The sequence below is a fragment of the Morone saxatilis genome, unplaced genomic scaffold (genome assembly GCF_004916995.1).
Source record: "Morone saxatilis isolate NCDOM2014 unplaced genomic scaffold, NCSU_SB_2.0 Contig24, whole genome shotgun sequence".
Taxonomy (NCBI): domain Eukaryota; kingdom Metazoa; phylum Chordata; class Actinopteri; family Moronidae; genus Morone; species Morone saxatilis.
In genome coordinates, this window is record NW_023339807.1 from 4,753,382 (window position 1) to 4,771,974 (window position 18,593).

Below are 18,593 nucleotides of genomic sequence, written 5' to 3' on the forward strand. Positions count from 1 at the left end.
TTAGGTGTCTATGTAGCTTATGCCATTTCCCCTGTTTGATAATTGTAGTCCATCCCTCCTAATTTTGCACAGAGTCAGAAAAAAATGCTTATTTGTGCCTATCTTCCTTATTAATTCTCCTCACAAATCCTTGATTATTTTCCAATCCTTTCCTCTGATATCTCTGGCTCTGTTTGTCTGTTTCACTCACTCCTCCACTGAGCAGTCTGCCTTCCTTCTCAATCGCCTGTTTTGTTTCCCGTTTTAATGAACAGTTGGATTCTTTTATTTCTCTACAAGTGCTGGATTTGCCTTATCACCCCCCGTCCCTTTGAGGGTTGCCAATTGGTTTTATCCATGGATGTATCATTTCTTAGGCTTCCTCTTTTTTTCTCCACAAAGAGAAAGAACCACTCCGTCAACAAGCCTCTCCGGAGCCAGAGATTAAAAACCTCAACATCACCTACCTTCCAGCGCTACTCCCAACTGGTTTGTGTAAAACTCAATTAAACTTGTCCCCACTGAATTTCACATTACAGTACATTAAAAGGAAATTCTTCAAGCGTGATGACAAAGCTCAAACCTAGCTTCAGAGCCGCTATTTAGGAGCTTTCCTAAACGTTGTAGTCTTCGGGGTTTTAGCCTCATGTCGATGCAAAAGGCGCTAAACACAAAGACAAAGAAAATGTTTCTTTTGACTCGGGAGAAAAACAAACTTTATGATTTATTTATTTACTGACACGCTGAAAGTCACAGTGTCTGCTTGATACGCTGCATACAAACATCAAGGTCTCAGTCTATCAATTAGCTCCCAACAAAAGGTAAAACGCTGCCTTTTGATGATTAAAGCTAAATACTGTCAAAAGTAACCAGGACATAATGATAGTTGTCAACCATGTGACATTAGCCATCTTACCAAGATACAGATGTTAATCTTTGGGGGGGTTGCTGATTTTTGATCTCAATTTCAGAGCCTCTGTGAGTCGATAACAAATTATTCCACCGCCTTCATACAATCTGTCTGGGTGAAAAGGGAGTGTTCAGTCAAGCGTTGCACTGACGCAAAGAAACATTGCAGGTCGATGTGTGTGTTAACTTCATTCACATGTGATAATGTGCTTTCAATTGCACGATAGCGAACCTGAGATTCAAGCGGGGGTGGGGGATCCTTAAGATGTCGCCTCTTTACGAAGAGCGTCTACCCTTTTGTAGTTTGTGTTTTCTTACTGAGTGGGAGAGAACAAGCGCGGCAGAAAAGGTGGAGGGTTTCCTACAAAGCAGAACAGGAGGGAGAAAGGCAGACTTGGCTTTGCTTCAGCCAGGTCGGCTTTACAAGAGGAGAATCTGGAGATACACTCCTCTTCCCCTCCCCTTCACTCTTTCTCTTGTTCTCCCCCCCCCCCTTATAGCCATTCCTCTCCACAGCCCAAGAATTTAAGGGCAGCTTTGAACCCTCTCAGTGTTCTTCGACATTGTAAAATGTGTGTGAGCTCGCCTCCCCGTCAGCCACCCAAAGGTGTTTTTGTGCTGAGATTAGTGGATGAGGTGCAGTCTGTGTTTTGGGCCAAACATGCCCATCCTTTGACACGAGGGCGGACTCCGACTCTGACTGGGCTACAGACCAAGTTCACTCCCTCTTGTCTCCTCTGCTTCCTCCTCAATCCTCTCCAACACATGACATGTGTCACTGCCACAGATCTGCACTGGAAGATACGACCAGTTGAAGGTCAGGGCAAATCCCCAAAGCAGAGAAGAAAGAGGAAAAATCTCATAGCCACCCCCCTTTTTTTTTTCACTGATGGACTATTTAAAAAGTTAATTTTTCTTAAATGCTTAGCATATTTCATGGTGCTATAATGTGAGCGCTATAATGTGAAATCTCTATTAGCCAAAGATGGACGCTGCAGTAATGCAATGGATATGTCAATTTTCTTGTTCTGGAAAAAAGAATTTTTGTAGGGATTTAAAACCCATGTAATATTCATATTTTCTATTTCACAGCACAATAGCCAGTGAGGAACTAAAGTGATTATACATAGCCAGAGTCAAACTCTAGGGCCGTTATCTATTATAGTTTAATAAATCAACAGAGGAAGAGCAGGGTGCACAAATATTCTGTAACCATATTGGAGCCATTTCCTGAGCCAAATATGCTTGATTAGATAAAAAATGGGATAAGAAATATTTAAATGGGGGATTATTTTACATGGAATTACATGGGAAGATGAATCACCATGTATCTTCATGCATCAGTTTCATACATATGTAGTTGGAGGACCTGAGCAACCAAACTTCAATTAACTCACCAATGGCAAACTATTATTCAGACCAAATGCATTTCTGAGGCCAGGTGAACTCAGGCAGGAGGGAAAAGGTGGCGCCGTGTAATTATTTGGCACTTACAATGTCCTACACTTCAGATTTGTGAGGATGGCGAGCAGAAAATCTGTTTACTATGGAGCCGAGTTCCTCACTCTCTTCTGTGTGGATGAAGCCTTTGAATAATTCATAGTGAGAGCCATAGGCATATGCAATGGAAAAGTGTTGGAGAATATCACACCAAAGATGGCATCCTCCATTATGTGCGCTGTGCCCGGCGTGCCCACAGACCTCACATAATGTAATTGGATAAAAGTCAGATGCCGCATATTGAGAAGCTACATAAGGCGGCGATATTCTTCAGAGTCCCTGAAATGTGCTAATTGACTCAAAAGCAGCTACAGAAAGAGGATTGCATGGCTTATTGTCTTCATATATTTATCTCCAACACCTCATTACTTTTTCGTGCAGTTACAAGAAATAAGTGGAATAAATTTACTTACTACAACTTGTGTTCAAAAAGCATGACCTCTCCCAAATAGAACAAGGGGGGAGAAAAAAACAACAAGTCTTAATTTAGAATGTCATTATTCTGATTTGGTCCAGCAAAGATGTTTTTGTTGTCATTTTACTTCTGTTGACAACTCGTCTCATCGGGGTGTTACTGACTGAAACACTGTGACATGTGTTTTACATATCAAAACTGCCAAGCCTTTCATTTAAAGAGACTTCATCTTCACTGACAACATTTTTATTGACAGGTAAAGCCCAGGAGATTAGACATGGTGGTCTAATTAGTCTCTTTCTCCACTGACGTATTTACACACGTGAAAGCCCCTGAAAGAGAAGTGATCGAGACAAAGCCAACCAGTCGTGTAAGAAGTATTCAGATCCTTTACATAAAAGTGCCAATACCACACTGTAAAAATGCTAGACTGTAAAATAAAAGTACATAGGTATTATCAAAGAAATGGCCCCTATGGGTGTATATAGTATATTGAATGATATATACACTGTTATATAGTATATCATTAGATTATCATCACTCGTGCATTAATGTTAAGCAGCATTTTACTATTGTACTTCACTGAAGTGGAGTGATTTTTAACTGTTTTATGTAGGGATAAAAGCAGTAATTATTTTCATTATGGATTCATCTGCTGGTTATTTTCTTGATCAATACATTTATTTATATTAATTCTATTGCTATTTTATATTATTGTTGGTTTGTAAAATGTGTGTTACAATTGCCCAGAGTTCAAAGTGGCACCTTTAAATGTCTTGTTTTGTCCGACTAACAATCCAAACCTCAAAATTATTCACTTCAAGTATTCAAGACAAAGAAAAGCCACAAACTGTAACTTCTGAGAAGCTGAAACCATAAAATGATTGGTACTTTTGCATTAAAAATGACTTAAACGATTGATCAAAACAGTTGCTGATTATTTTTTTGAAGACTGACTAATCAACAAATTGATTAATCTACTAATTGTTTAAGCTCCAAATCTAAATATGTGGAAATTATATGTTGGGTAGTTACTTCTTTTATAATGCATTATGTTGAAATATTTTTCATATGTTTAAGTCTTAATTAGTAAAGTAACTATAGCTGTCATGAAATGGAAATACTCAAATGAAGCACAAGTACCTCAGATTTGTACTACAGTGTAAATGTACTTTGTTACATTCCACCACTAAGGCCAGTGCTCTAAAGAGGAAGAGGGGACGATGATGGATGTGGTGGCCGTCTAACTGTAGAAAGGAGTCGGTGGGTAAGCTTGCTTAATTCCTGACATGAAATATTACCTGCAGCACTCAACAGAGCAGACCCGCTTGGATGGCAGGAGAGATAGCATCCATCCTTTCAGTATAAGAAACAAACAAACAAACAAAAGCTCCAAGACCCCTGACCCGACAAAGGAAGTACAACTGATAAGTTAGTACCAATTTCTCCCTCTTCTCCCGCTTCTCTCTCTTTTCTGTGAATAGCATTTCTCTGCCTTTGGCCCCAGTTTCACCTTGCTACGCCTGTGCCCTTCTATTAAAGGTGGTAATGGCTGCCAACTTCCCTCAGGCCTTCTTTTTAATATTTGTCACTCATGAAAGAAAGAGGGGGGGATAGGGAGATGATAAATCTTACTTTTGCCAGCTAAGGGCTTCTATCTCCCAAACAGAATAAAATCCAGTCCAAAACACTGCTGTGCGCATTAGGAAGCTGTGGGTTTAAGCCTTGTCCGCAATGATCAAACCAGGATTTATGAAGCATCATAACTCCCGACAACATCCAGCGGCTTATTAATTTTATATATTTCTGTCCATTCCCTGATATTTCCAGCCTTGACAGTCACTCAAGATAAGCCAAAAGCGTTCTGACAGGATGGAGTGTGTGTATATTTTTCACTGTTCTGCCGCTCCCCTCCAGTTGAATAGGTTTAGTAGAAACCTTGAGACTGCTGTGGTGTGATTTGTCTCTGGTTTTTGTCTTCACTTGCAACCTTCCCATTTGTAAAGGCCCTTAAATCAGCCTTGTACTCTGCTGAGCCATGAGAACAGGCCAGACAGAGCCAGGGAGGGAGGGAGAGAGGGAGGGTTTGTGTGTACGCATGTGTGCATATATGTCTCAATGTATGTTTATGCACAGAGAGGCAGAGACAAAAGGAGGGAGGGAGAGAAGGAGGTGATTGGCTCCACCAGAGTATCACACATGTGGTTGAATTTTAATCAAAACACTCACTAATCACCATTTACAGGCCGTCTATATAAAGGCCTGTTCTCCGATATGAGAGGGCAACATGCTGATAGGGTTTAATTTAACTAGAGTCTAGGTCGGAGGCTTGATTTAATGTGGCCCACAGGAAAACTGAGCAGGAAGGAGAGAGGGAGAGAGAGAGAGAAAGAGGAGAGAGAGAGAGAGAGATGGTAGTTCTTTATGCAATGATCACATAAGTTCACATCAATAAAGCCCTAACCCATTACCAGAAACACTACATGAAAGAGGAGGGGCCCTCTGTGAGCACAGACCGCTCCTCAGCAGAACGACAGAAGCGGCTCTAACTCTCCTGACGGCTGCTTCACTTTTCTGACAAGCTATGCAGAAGCAATAAAGGATCCTGACAGCCTGTTTCAAGATAACTCCCCTAACCTCCTGAACCCTGATTTCCTCTTAATTTCCCCCTAAAGTAGCTTAAATTTAGGGAAACAAATTTTCTCAACATCACATATGTATTCTGTATCTGTTCTTTCAGCACCTCTTTGAAGTTATATGACGCTCATACTGAGTGATTTAACCTAGTGCTTACATTAAATAGAACTAATCTACATGTTTCAGGCATTATTTAATGCACATTTCACATTTCAGTTCTGTCTGACCAATTGGTATCCTTGGAAAGTGTTTTAACTATATTTAATTAAGCATACACTATATCATTTCAATTATTCACAGTTTCAGTTTTACCTCCAGCTTTGGCAGCAGCACATGTCACATTTGAATGTTTGAGTCACTCCATTACCCAGAAATCTTGCATTATGATGTTGGTGTCACAAATGTCTTTGTCTTAGTGCACTATAACAATAGGAATGGTGCAAAGCATTGTCTGCACGATCCGTTATCACTGTTGGACACTTTTGTATTTCACACTTAGGTTTGTGTGCAGTGTCCTTTACAGGATTATTTTTGGTGTTATTCATGTGAAGCCTCAATTTTTCTAAATAAAACAAAACAAAGGAAGATGTATTTAAAAAGTTCATACTTAGAATGCAGGAACAACTAACTTGCCTCTAACTAACACTAACAAAGGTCCCCAACCTGACTCAAACCACGAATGTTTCGGCTCAATGCCTGAAAACCAGAAACAATAGTCAGTTAAGCGTATTTGCAAAAAAATTAAGATTTATCTCTTTACCTCCGGGGAATGTGAAATGAGAATGCTCCTTTCTACTCTTTACATTCACACACCTTCGCCACTTTATTCCAATACAACTGGAGAACTGTTGGCTTTTGAATATCTCCAGTAAAGCAGATGGAGTTAAGCTGTCTTGCTCAAGGGAACACTGAGAGTAGTTGAGAGGAATAATAAAATATTAATTCATTCACATTTATTTTCCCAAAGTGTTGTTTCTTATCACCCGAACAAACTTTAACTTGAGGCCTGATAGCCCACATCTCTGATCCTGCTCTGGTTTTGTACCAAGTGCATCTTCTTCTACCTCCTCTTCCATCTGCCTGCACTCTGGCTACGACCCCGACCGAGCTAACTAGCCACAGTGGCTATCACACCCAGCAGTGTCTGACTAAGACCCTAGCATGCACTAGCAAGCTACAGCCACAGTGACTGAAGCACACAGCGGTGAGGAGGCAGGCAGGATGTAATCTCCAGGAGCTGTTGATACAGGGAAACACACAGGGTTTGGGTCAAAGGGATTAAAATGGTGGAGGTGCAGGTTGTAAGAAGGAGAAGGGCTGTGAAATAGTGGTGGGAGCAGCGGGTGAGCCACCCCATAAGAGAGAGGAGTGGGGAGATTACAGGGAAAATGGCGCAAGGGGGATTCCTGCAAGGAGAGGGGAAGAAGTGACTCCAAATGGCATCGGAACATAGCATTAGTAGTTACTATTCAACAGTATGCAGGCTTAGTGAGCTCAGGGCATCAGGAGAGGTGGCCATGTTTTCTGTGCTGGCCAGGTGATGCTCGGTTTCTATAGATGACAGGTGTAAGGAAAACATGGATATGGACTGGCAAAAAGGAGGCTGGAATCTTCACAGCCCCACTTGAAGACTTAGTCTCTTCTACTCAGTCACCCCTCTGTGACTGCGACTGTCTAAATATTGTCAATGCCAGAAAAAAAGAAAATCAAATCTTAAACAAAGGAGGCCAGCACTGCTGGGTAATATTGAGCGAGGATGTCTGTCTGAGGTTTTAACTGAGCCCTTCATGCCTATGCAAACCTCACATGGTTTGGATAGAGTTCCATCAACAAAACATGTCAATCACCTCTCCGTGAAAAAGAGAGAGATATGAGACTGAAACCTATCTCGCGCAGACCCAAATACTGTACTCACGGCTTCCATTTCACAGTCTGTGGGAGAGCGGGGTTCAAAAATCTTACATCAATTTTTTTTTTTCAATCCAGCTATCCAAGGGGCTCAGATTCCAGTTACATTTCACATTGAATAGACTTGTGTTTCCAGCAGTCTAGCCCTCTTCTAGTATGCTGGCTAGTGGAGCGATGACAGATTGGTTTCCACTCACTGCACGGGGGAGCACAATGGAGTGGCTTTGACAGAGTTAAGAGAAACAGTGCATCAGTGCCCCCCCTCCCCATCTCTCTTTTTCTGTAGACACACACACACACACTTCTCTCCCATTCTCTCTCCTTTTCCTTCTCTTTCTCTCTCTCTCTTCCCTGGGGCTTAGAGAATGGATGGCCCTGTCTGACCTGGACGACACTGATGTCTAGTCCTCCACACTACTGTACCTACAGCACGCCTGTCTGCTCGCCCGCCGCTCGGTACACTCTTTCTCTAACACACACACATTAAGTACACACAAGGAACAGGGGCACCCATCTCTGTCACCCAGTGCCGACAGGCAGAGGTCAGCAGAGCTCAGGCACTAAAGCAACCTAGAGGAGGTAGGGTTTAGCTCGTAAGCGGCCAATATCACTGTCACAGTGAAGACAGACACAAGGCTTAAGTCTTAAAACCTCTAAAATGTAAAAACAACGCCATAATTAAAGTCAGAACGAAAAGTCTATATATTTAAATAACAAAACAAGCTGCTTGTCATAGCCTTCTGAAAAAGTCCATGTTTTCTGATCTGGAGCTGCCCGGTATTCCTGGGAATTACGTCTGAATTGGACGATTACTCATCTCACAGTTGACCATTTCCATCAATTTCCAACGTTCAGTGCTACTGCATGAAGTAGTGTGCCCTAAATGTAGTCAGGCAGAAATGAGGTCATGATGGTGGAGATGTAACACATCAGACTTTCATACAGGAGACCAGAGTTTGTGTCCCTCCCAGACATGCAATTAACATTTGCCCTTTAGCTAACCCCAGCCACAACCCTCCCTGACCTCGACCATATGTCTGCTTGCCTGCCTTTAACCAAGTCTTTTAGTTGCCTAACCCTAACCATACCTTATTCATAATTTATTTCATCGATCCAACTTTTTCTCTCCCAATATCAATTCTAGTATTCCAGTCCGATATTGATTTCTAATCATATACCAAGATCTCATTACAAATATTAGACATAATCTAAAATGGGATAATCCTGCAAACCATCCAGATTATGTCTAATGTTTTTTAAATTTTAAAAGAAAATGCCCAACAAGCCTTCATAGGGTTAGGGTTAGGGTTGTTTGTTGTTACAATAGTCATATAAGATACAAGTATTTTCTTATCCACCATCTATGGTTAAGATTGGGATACGTTTAGTCAACTAAAACTGCTTGATTAAGATTAGAGAAAGGTCATGGTTGTGGTTAAAAGAAGCCTCACACTACTCCAGTCATTGCTGGTTAGGACAGTCTCCATCCAAACCTAGTTCTTTTGGGTTCTTTTACACAAAAAATTAACATCCTGAAGCAAGCTTGGACATTGCTTGGAGTTCGAATTGAAAATACAAATTAAATTGATAAAAGACTGAAAAAAGTGCCAGCGCCAGTACCACACAAAATCCTGCTAGCTGCATGCATAGCATGGCCATTACACACAACAAACAGCACTGTCCATGGTTTCTTTGTCCATTGTAACTAAAGTTACAAGACAAAAAAACTGACAGGGCCAAATTTTGTTCCCAGTCTGACCCAGTCCTGAACCAAACTTGGTTCCCAAAAACCAACCATCTATTTATCGCCAAATGATTCAAACACAAAACATGTTTTGGCCATGCTTCGAGCTGAATTTTCATGTTTATCATGTATCACAATTGCTATACTAACTACACCTTTAAAGCTTATTGTTGAACCTACCTCATGCATCCCTGTGTCCTTACCCATGGCACTTGACTTTAAGAGGGGTGGAATAGCTAAGATCTCTTGACCAGATAGCATGATAAAACAACCCACAGATAAGGTACTAATGCTAGAGGTGTCTTGCAGTTGTGTTCCTCTGTGCGTTGCAATGAGAAAAGAAAAACTGTGATATCACACTGATATGGTGCTTAAAAGACTATGGGGCTATGTTTTTTTTCCCACGCAGGTGGATGTACAATCAATAAAATGGATTAGCTGCAAAGGTATGTATAAAGGTTATCGCCGAGTTCTCTTGCATGAACACAGAGACGACCCCACAAAACAATTTTGTAATGTGTCTAGCTATTTCTTCAGAGAAAATCTGATTATGTTTTGCCCAACCTAGAAATTGATTTGCAAGGGTGTACATTATCAAAGGAAAAATGGGTCCTGCTCCACCAGCCACAAAGAGGCTCAAATGAAATTGTTCTAACTCTGTTCTCTAAACTAGTGGCATCATCGTAACAGTCAGTGTTGTATGTTTTTCTATTTCAAGGCTGCATCAGTGTTTTTCTTCCACAGTCATGTTCTTTTTTTCCCCTTTCCTCCTCCTTTTTTTTCATAGTATGATCACCTCCTCTCTCCCTCAGTGCATCAGAGTTTCACCTAGACTCAGTTTCACTTGTTTAGTTCCACTCGCTGCAGTCCTGTGTCAACCCTCAGAGAGACTTTAACCGTGTGGTTTTCCATCACGCTGACTGACGATCTAAACACCCCTCCACCCCAGTGATTCCTCTATCTCTCTCCCTCCATCTCTCCTGCTCACTCTCTCTGACACACACACACATACACACACACACACACACACTGTGACCCCCCTCAAGCCTGATAAAAAGGCACCAACCTACCCCCCTCCAAAAAAAGCTGTGTGGATGTGCAGAATGGCCCCTCTCTCCAGCTCTCAGCTTTTGTCTCTGATTATCCCTGCACACACACACACACACACACACACACACACACACAACCCTCCACGACCCCCTACATCCTCTCCCGCACACACACTCTTCTTCTCAACCTGCTCCTGGATCTTGTGTGCATGTGTGTGTGGGGGGGGTTTGACTCTGACCAATGGCATCCAACAGCAGGGCTTTATCCTGAAGCACACTGACAATGCTTTTCACACCTACTTACCACAGCAGAGATGGGGGCGGTGGGCTGCATCATACCCAGGTCTAAAAGCAGGCTGAGGGCTTTTAGAAGACACACACAGAATGGACTTTATAATTATACTGACTCAAGATCCCTCAGTAGATTAAAAAACCTTGCGGAAGCTTATTTTCATATCCGCAGAATTTTTCAATGAATATAAAAACGGTCATTGATTATGGTGTTAAGGGAGGGAAGTTAAGAAGGGAAATATAAAGCACATATAATCACATTAACTTGCAGTGATTAATGTAATAAAATGTGATCCCCCCCATCTGTATTGAACACATTCAGAACTGAGGAGACATGCTCCAAATATTAAGAAGCAGCTCCTCAAAATACAGTTCTGTGCTTAAAGATTTCAGCAAAAGCAATGCAGATAACTAATGTAACATTCTTATACAGTGCAGATAAGAGGAGTGAACATGTATGGATGGGAAAGTAAAAAAAAAGGTCAAAAATAATGACACATCATTGATGCCTGTGGACCTGCAGTGTTTGAAGCACAAGTGACTGTGTGTGTGCCTTCACTACCCGACACAAAATCGGCCTTCCTGCATGATCAATACCAAAGCATTTCTCATCATTGATTATACAATTATAGAGAAGTTAAATCTGTGACACACTCTCATGTTGAAGCATTAACCAATGCGGCCAGCAGTGCATTGACTAAGAGGAGGGAAGAAGCTTCCTCTTCACTCACTGTTTTTCTTTTTTCCTCCTTTCTTTTTTTTAAACGCGGTGCTTAAAGCGAGCTCAGTGTAGTCCAGGTACTTCACTCAGATGATTATAATGCCACGAGGGTGCAATACATCACTCTTATTAGCCACACTGGAGCACAATGGTATCATAATTAATGGTCGCAGCAGGATTGAACGCTGCCCTGACATGGAAAAGTGGGCCTACTTAAGCTCTACAAGGCATTTAAATATGCAGAGTGAATGGCACAACCCAAACCCTCCTGCTCTAAGGACAGCCCACGCTCATTAGCCTGACACCTTCCGTGGCATTGATACAAGGACGACCAGCTATACTCACACACACACACAACACAAATCACAAGCACATACTCGAAAAATGTGCATACAGACCACAGCTACAAAATATAAAGTTGCATGGTGAAAAGAACAATCTTGTCCCTCATCAGTGCCCATCACTCTTTTTACATTTTCTCCCTGTATTGTTGTTTTTGTCTTAAGGCTTAGTCTAAGCTGAATGCAGATGGACATATATGTGTCAGCAGCCATTATGCAAATGTTCGGTAATGGCGTTTGGTCTGTGCGTGTGCGTGTGGTTGCAGCGAATGTGGGTGCTGTGGCAGAATGTGGTGTCTGGTGGCTGTGCTATACTGTCTAGCGCAGGGAAACTGCCTGCGCGGTGGGAGAACAATGCACATAAAAGGCTGTCGGAGGAAGCGTCTGGAGCTGACGTCTTTCACATGGCTCTGAATGGAGCAGCAGCAAAGTGTGTGTGTGTGTGTGTGCGCGTATGTGCTTGCGAGTGAGACAGAGAGAAAACGCCCTCTTGAATATGTTTGTAGACGGAGACAGGGGACAATAATAAGAGTGTGTGTTTCCGTCTCAGTCATGTGTACTGAAATGTTTGTGTGCATGAATGCCTGTGCTCCTAAATACATGTGTGGGATGGTTAAGTCCTCTAAGATCGCCGTATGATTTGGATTTTGCTGTCCTTAACCCACCACACACTCTCCTCCTCCTCCTCTCCTCTCCACAAAGCCAGCTTTACAACTTCTCCTCAATTGCTAATGTGGAAGCTTCAGCTACAAGACACGCTACTCAACAGCTGCCAAATGCCTAAACCAGCCACTCCTCTCCACCCGGCTCACTCCAGCCTGACCGTACCGAGTTATCGCGTGGCTCAGTGCAATCAATTATTGTTGCAGTGGAATCATTAATAATTTCCTAATGAAAACGATTCTGTTGATCTGTTGTCTTTTAATTAAACATAATTAGTCGGCTGCTCGGAGCTGTGGTGGGGACTCCTTTAGGGTACAATTTTGTTTTAATACACTGATAATGAAATTTTTACATTGTGTCAGTTGTTTAGTTATTATTCAGTCACACTATTTCGCTATGTTCCCAGATAAGAGATAATAACCCTCGCACCTCCTATTCGCCGCAGTCATTTTAAAAGAGGAGGGTTGAAATGAACAATTACATTTTGAACTGTAAGAGTCCTCTCCTCACAATGTTTAATGCTGCATGCTGCCAGGGATCAGTGCAGGAAACAGTGCCGTTTTATGCTCTCATTTCTGGTGGAAAAATGTATATTGTAAGGCTGGTTTTATTAAAAAAAAAGGATCAAATAGATACTGCATCTGTCCAGGCAGGTCATGCTAGTTCATCGTATGCCTCAGAGGTCTACAGCTCTGGAGCAGTGGAAAGAGCAAATGAAGGCATAAAAAAGGATCTGATTGTGAGGACTTAGAGAATATGAAATAATACAAAGACACAGCGAGTTGGCTAATTCGGCACTGTCCGGGCTTATGTAAAACGGCCTAGTTACATTGGTCAATTTCTTCACGAACAATGGGCTAAGTTGCTCTGGAGACTTATTGGACATGCTGTATCTGAATGTGGTCTGGCTTAAGAGGCTTACAGTTGAAAAGTTTAGGTGACCTCTGAATAATGCCACATAATGTGGTCACATTGAGTGTGTATAGTTTCAATGGGCTCAGATATCAGGTAACAATGGGGTAAGCACAATGAAGGCTCGCGCTGAGAATGAATGAAGTCATATATTGTATTCTAGACCTAAAAATGACACTTTAATCGTACACTCAGATCCGACTGTGTTTGATTTCAGCAAATGTAGACTGCAGAGAGGTTTTATTTAAGGTGGCTGTAACATACAGCAGGAATTTAAAATGTCCTTTGCAAATATGATAAAATATAACAAGTAATCCAATCTAATTTTGCTTTACAATAGTCAAAAATGCACACATTTTAACGTTTAATGCTGGTGGTATTCTGTATTTTTTGTTACGTTTAACAAATCCCATTTAATAAAAGACCAAAACCAAAAATGAACTGAACAAGTATTGCCTGTGTAGCCAAAGGCAGATATACTGTGTTCTTCTGTGCCACAGAGCTCCATTGTTGGCAAAAACTTAAAACAAAACACATAGTTTAGTCACACCATTGCACTGGGTGGCATGTTCCTTTATTACAATGAACACGGGCACTGTAGTTTATCTTTCAGTCCCACATACACCATCCTACTGCTGTAAATGTGTATTAATCCGCTGCTGAAAACAGTCCCAAAGAAATGCACAATTTACCACTGTTTGGGTAACATTTGCTGAAAACTACAGTGCCCAGCCATTTTAGGAAATGGTTAGCCCATTTAAAAAAATGAACCAATGTGTTTTTTTTTCTTTAAACATTTACATCTTCAGTAGGAACGAATGGGCTTGAATATGGAATAACACCAGACTTATCCTTTAAAAAGCTTTAAAAACACGTCACGGTGGGTCACTTTGGCTCACTGAACAGTTGCTAAAATTCCCAGTCAGGCAGGTTTGCAGCATTTGAACAGAACCTTCATTTGTAACATATTCAACTGGGAGATGTTAGAAGAAAAAAAATCAAAATGGGGATGAATCTCTTCTCTGTCAAGCTCTCCTACTTTCCAGCTGTATTGTTTATCAATCTGTTGTTTATCTGTACAGAAAATTCTCCACTGGTTTCTATCTCTCTCTCTCTCTCTCTCTCTCTCTGGGTCCCTGTCTGTCATTCTCTCTCTCTCTCTCTCTCTGTCTCTCTCTCTAGCATTACTGTAACATATAATTACTCTGCAGACTTGCTGCCTGTTTCTATAACTTCAGCGGTTCAAAGAAACTGTCGGAGTGTGGAGGAGAGCATTGTGGGAGTTCCAGGTGGATTTCTCGATAATGAGTTAGCGCAGTAGTAGAGTTGAGAGTTTTAGTAATGGCTGGCTGCTAAGGCTCTTCCTGGGAGTCTAATGTAAAACAAACAGGGCCATGCTGACAGGCTGGGAAAAACAGATATTGCACTTTTCCACTTCCACTTCAGGGCTCTTCCTGCTCCTCATTTTGAGAACGGGAATTCAAAGAAGAATTTATATTCATGAAATAGCTCTGTGAATCCTAATTTGAGACATTTAAATGCCTCAAATGTTACTCATGGTCTTGACTTCTAATTTTTTTAAATGGATAAAATGCTCCTGTCTTTCTGTTCATCTGGATAAAATGATACAGACAGGAAAACAGAATACAAATTGTCAGGGAAGACATAGTTTTGCTAGCAACAGGGATTGCAGGATCCCAAAAATAGGGGGGGAAAATCTATATTTGACACTATAGGGTTAGCTTGTCTTGGTGCTGATGACCAGGGGCGCCCCGTGGGGGACCTGACTACACCACCCTGCTGCTTGTTACACACTCCGGTGCATGTATTATACATAACACACTGCTGGAATACAACTCTCAGAGGAATCATTTTGCTGATTCCTGTCCTCTCTCCCTCTCCACATATTTCCAGACTTCCTGAATGACAAGTTTCGGGGACAGGGGAAGAGCAGTTGTACAAAATGTAATGCAGAAATCATAGGACAGAACACCCAACAGTAAGCTACAGCCACTCAAACCAATCACCAGTCCTTACTTAGAGATACTCCCCCATAGAATCACACTGGCAAGCATCCAAAGTGAACTGCTACTATCTTTGCAGGCAGCCATAAAGAAAGCCGAGACCACTGAAACGTGAGCCAAAACATATTTTGCAAGCATACTGTGCATTGAGATATTCACTGTTTTCCATAAGTAACGCATCTCAGGGAGCAATGAAGCAGCCTTCAGAGGAGAAACAGCACAGGGGTGAAGATATAAACAATCTGGGCCTCAGCTTTCTGAGGTGGGAAGAAAGTTCCTGTCCTTTAGTCGATCCACGCTAGTGTCGACACGATAAACACAATTCCAGCACTGCTTCAAAACTGAAGCAAAGAGGCCGAATTCAAAGTGGAATTTGACAAAGATTTGATATTTTCAGCACCCTGACATTCAATTTCAATGTCACCTCCAGAGGGTGCCCACACATACAGATTGGAATATTTAAAAGAGGCGATGAAGAAGAATGAGCGTTATAAATCAAGTCACAGTCTAGACGCAAGAGTCCAGCCGGCTGGATGGCATCAAACACTTCACCACTTTCTGAACTTACTCCCAGTCTGCCTAAAAAAAAGTGGCCAGGAGCAAAATGTGGAACAATTTGGGATAGAGAGCCGAGAAAAACGGACACCCAACCAATTTATCCAAAGCTTTGTGGCAAAGTTGCTACAAAGCTGTTCGAGTCAAGTATGGAATCACAGCCTGAATTTTTTGTGCCTTGTGGTATCATAGTATACTACATACTAATAATACATAGTTACTGTAGCAATTGTTTCAGAGTGAAAAGTTTTCATGTGCAAAATCAAGATTTTTTTAGTTTAATAAAATTAACAATTTGTCTGAAACTTCCATAACTAAACACATTAAAAAATGAAGAGAACCGAATGGTGTATTTCGGCTGTATTATATGCTGTTTTTCCAGCTTAGTAATGTCTAAGGCGCATCAACTGTGAGGTGACAAGAGATATTTAACTTCTACTCCGAGATTTAAATTAATTCTTTGTATTCAGCATTCTCTCTATTATCGTTTATCATCAGTTGGCAAGCGTGTGAAGATTCTTGCGGAGGATTTACTGTAATGAACTTATACAGCACAACGCAGTACAACTCTCACAAGGGGACGTCTGGAGATGTTATTGTGTTTAATTTAATAAGGTCAAACTGGAAGGGACAAACAAAGGAGCTGTCAGTGATACACAGCTGAGGTGATGATGCTGCGTGTGATGGTATCTCGAGGATACAAGTATATGAAGAGCGGCAGAGGAAATTCTCTAGACTTAACAAAAAAGTGAGAAATCCTGTTATTGCACCCCCTTTTTTGTTTCATACAGTCAGTCTCTGAGCAAAAAGATTAGAAGATTTTAAAGAAGTGCATAATCTTCTTTAACAGCTTATCAAAACTTTAATGATTTGGTGATAAAGAGCACAAAGTTAAGTAGCCGGTTAAGAGGATAACTCCCCAGTGCAGTCTAGTGATTAGTAGATGAGAATTGGGAGACTGAAAATCCGGGTTGCAAATCCCACTCCTGCCACTTATTCACTTTGAGGGAGAAGAAGCTCCATTTCAGCTTTGGGGGTATTGTCACGGGGTAATCATTTTTGAAAAGTGATAAATGGAGCCCTTTCCCTTCACCCTTTGGAATCCAAAACACATCTTTATTTACGTATTTATTTTGCTGTGTCTCTCTGGTTAACACCCGTCAAGACCCAATTATAGCTGCTTTCATGAGAAGTGAAGCTACAGACTGTGGTGTCAGTGCTGTATACAGTTTAAGCATCTTCTCATACAATCTGCAACTAACCGGGCCTCTCTACAGATCCACGTTGGGCTGTTTTAATGAGGGTTCGCTGGACATAATGCAGCAGATCGAGGACTTTATCATTATGACAGTGTGTCATTTGGGTTTTTGTGCTTTTAGGGTCAAGGCTGAATAAACACCATGGATTTCCTGACAGATATGTTGCGTTTCTTTCCACATATTTACATAAATCCATTTCTGGTATGTCTGATTTATTACAGATGTACAGCTAAAGCTTTGCTGAATTAGCGAGAGAACAAATGAAGCAAAATGGCAAACCCATCTCCACTTGTGCGCTATCTGCGCCGAGATAGGGATTTCACTTAGTATAAAAGAGAAAAAAAAAGGGAGCATTAATTACCTTGTGAAATCTAAAGACCATTAACTTTGTGTGTCAAGTGATGTTTCTCAGTTCCTAATCAGAGTTTTAGTGATATAAATTACTCTTTGGAGTAAAACAGATATGGGAGCGTGTGCATGTATGTGTGTCCTTGCAGCTGTGCATGTGCAATTATTTGTGAGTGTCTGTGACTTTGAGAAACAAGGAGAGCAAGAAAGAAAGGAGAAAAGGTAAAAGAAAGACAGAGAAGACAGACGGAGAGAAAGACAGGAGGGAGTGGAGTGGATGGAGGATTGTCAGTGTCTTTGCAGCGGTGCTGTGGCGTGGTGTGTTAGCGCTGCGGAGAGATAACGGGATGCCGGCGCTGCTTGCTTACCTTTGCTGTACACCACACAGTTGTTTTTGTTGTCTTCCGCTCCCTGCCAAGTCACATCCAGCAGCCACCTGGGGCCGGCGCTCAGCACCACCGGGACCGTGCTCTTCGTCTTCTGGACGGGGACAGATAACAAACACTAATCATTTGCTTATTTTGGTGATTAAAGAAACATTAATAACCACTGAGTTACGCTCTTCTGCTGCTCTGAATGGCCATAACAGACAATTTTAGAAACTATACATGCATGCAACTCAAGTCCACCCCAATCCAATTTTTTTTCTTTTTTTTACATTGCTAGGAAGATTCGAGAATCTGGGCAGGTTTTGTGTGTGTGCGTGTGTGAGTGTGGTGGCCTGCAGACAAAGGCTGTACAGTGGTTGGAGTGGTGACAAATGGCTGTAAGAGCCTGCTTTGTATCAAAAAGGAAGAATAATCAACCAGGATTGAACCCAGTGATTCAGCATCAGATCTCTTAGATTAAGAAGAACATCTAAGGTGTCTGGGAATTATGAAAAAAGAAAGAAAGAAAGGAAGAAAAAAGGCTGGTGACTTTCAGAGAGAAGGAAGCGAGTGTTCAGCGGTGAACTTTGGGCACATTGTGCCTCGCTATCGCCAGGATCTCACTATTTCCTGAAACAAGCAGGGAAGAATTTAAAGAATCAGTATCCATTTCAAAGGGCGATTGAGGTTAGAGTTTTTATAATATGCCGGAAAAATTATTCTGAATGTGTAAGGTCGTTTTTCTTCTCGGTCAGAGGTCAAACGTGGAGTTTTATTTCTCGGAAATAAAAAATAAAAACAGGGAGATAGAGTACAGCATCCACCATAATAGATTCCCATGGTGTCACCAGATTTGCTTGCTCTATTTATCCTCATATGATTTTCTATTCTGTTTTAATTTATTTTGGTGTCCTTTTATTTTGCTTCTTGCTAAAAGGTGTGTTGGTGGTGTTTTGTGTGTGTGTGTGTG

At 41.5% G+C, this 18,593-nt stretch overlaps 1 protein-coding gene across 1 annotated transcript in view; it reads right to left on the minus strand.

Moving 5' to 3' along the window:
* The window catches only part of zfpm2a (zinc finger protein, FOG family member 2a), a 114,808-nt gene that overhangs the window by 26,321 nt on the left and 69,894 nt on the right, over positions 1–18,593 (minus strand). Inside the window, exon 5 of the mRNA XM_035671552.1 lies at positions 17,624–17,735. Coding sequence (XP_035527445.1) covers positions 17,624–17,735 — 112 coding nt within the window. The remainder of the gene's footprint in view (positions 1–17,623; positions 17,736–18,593) is intronic.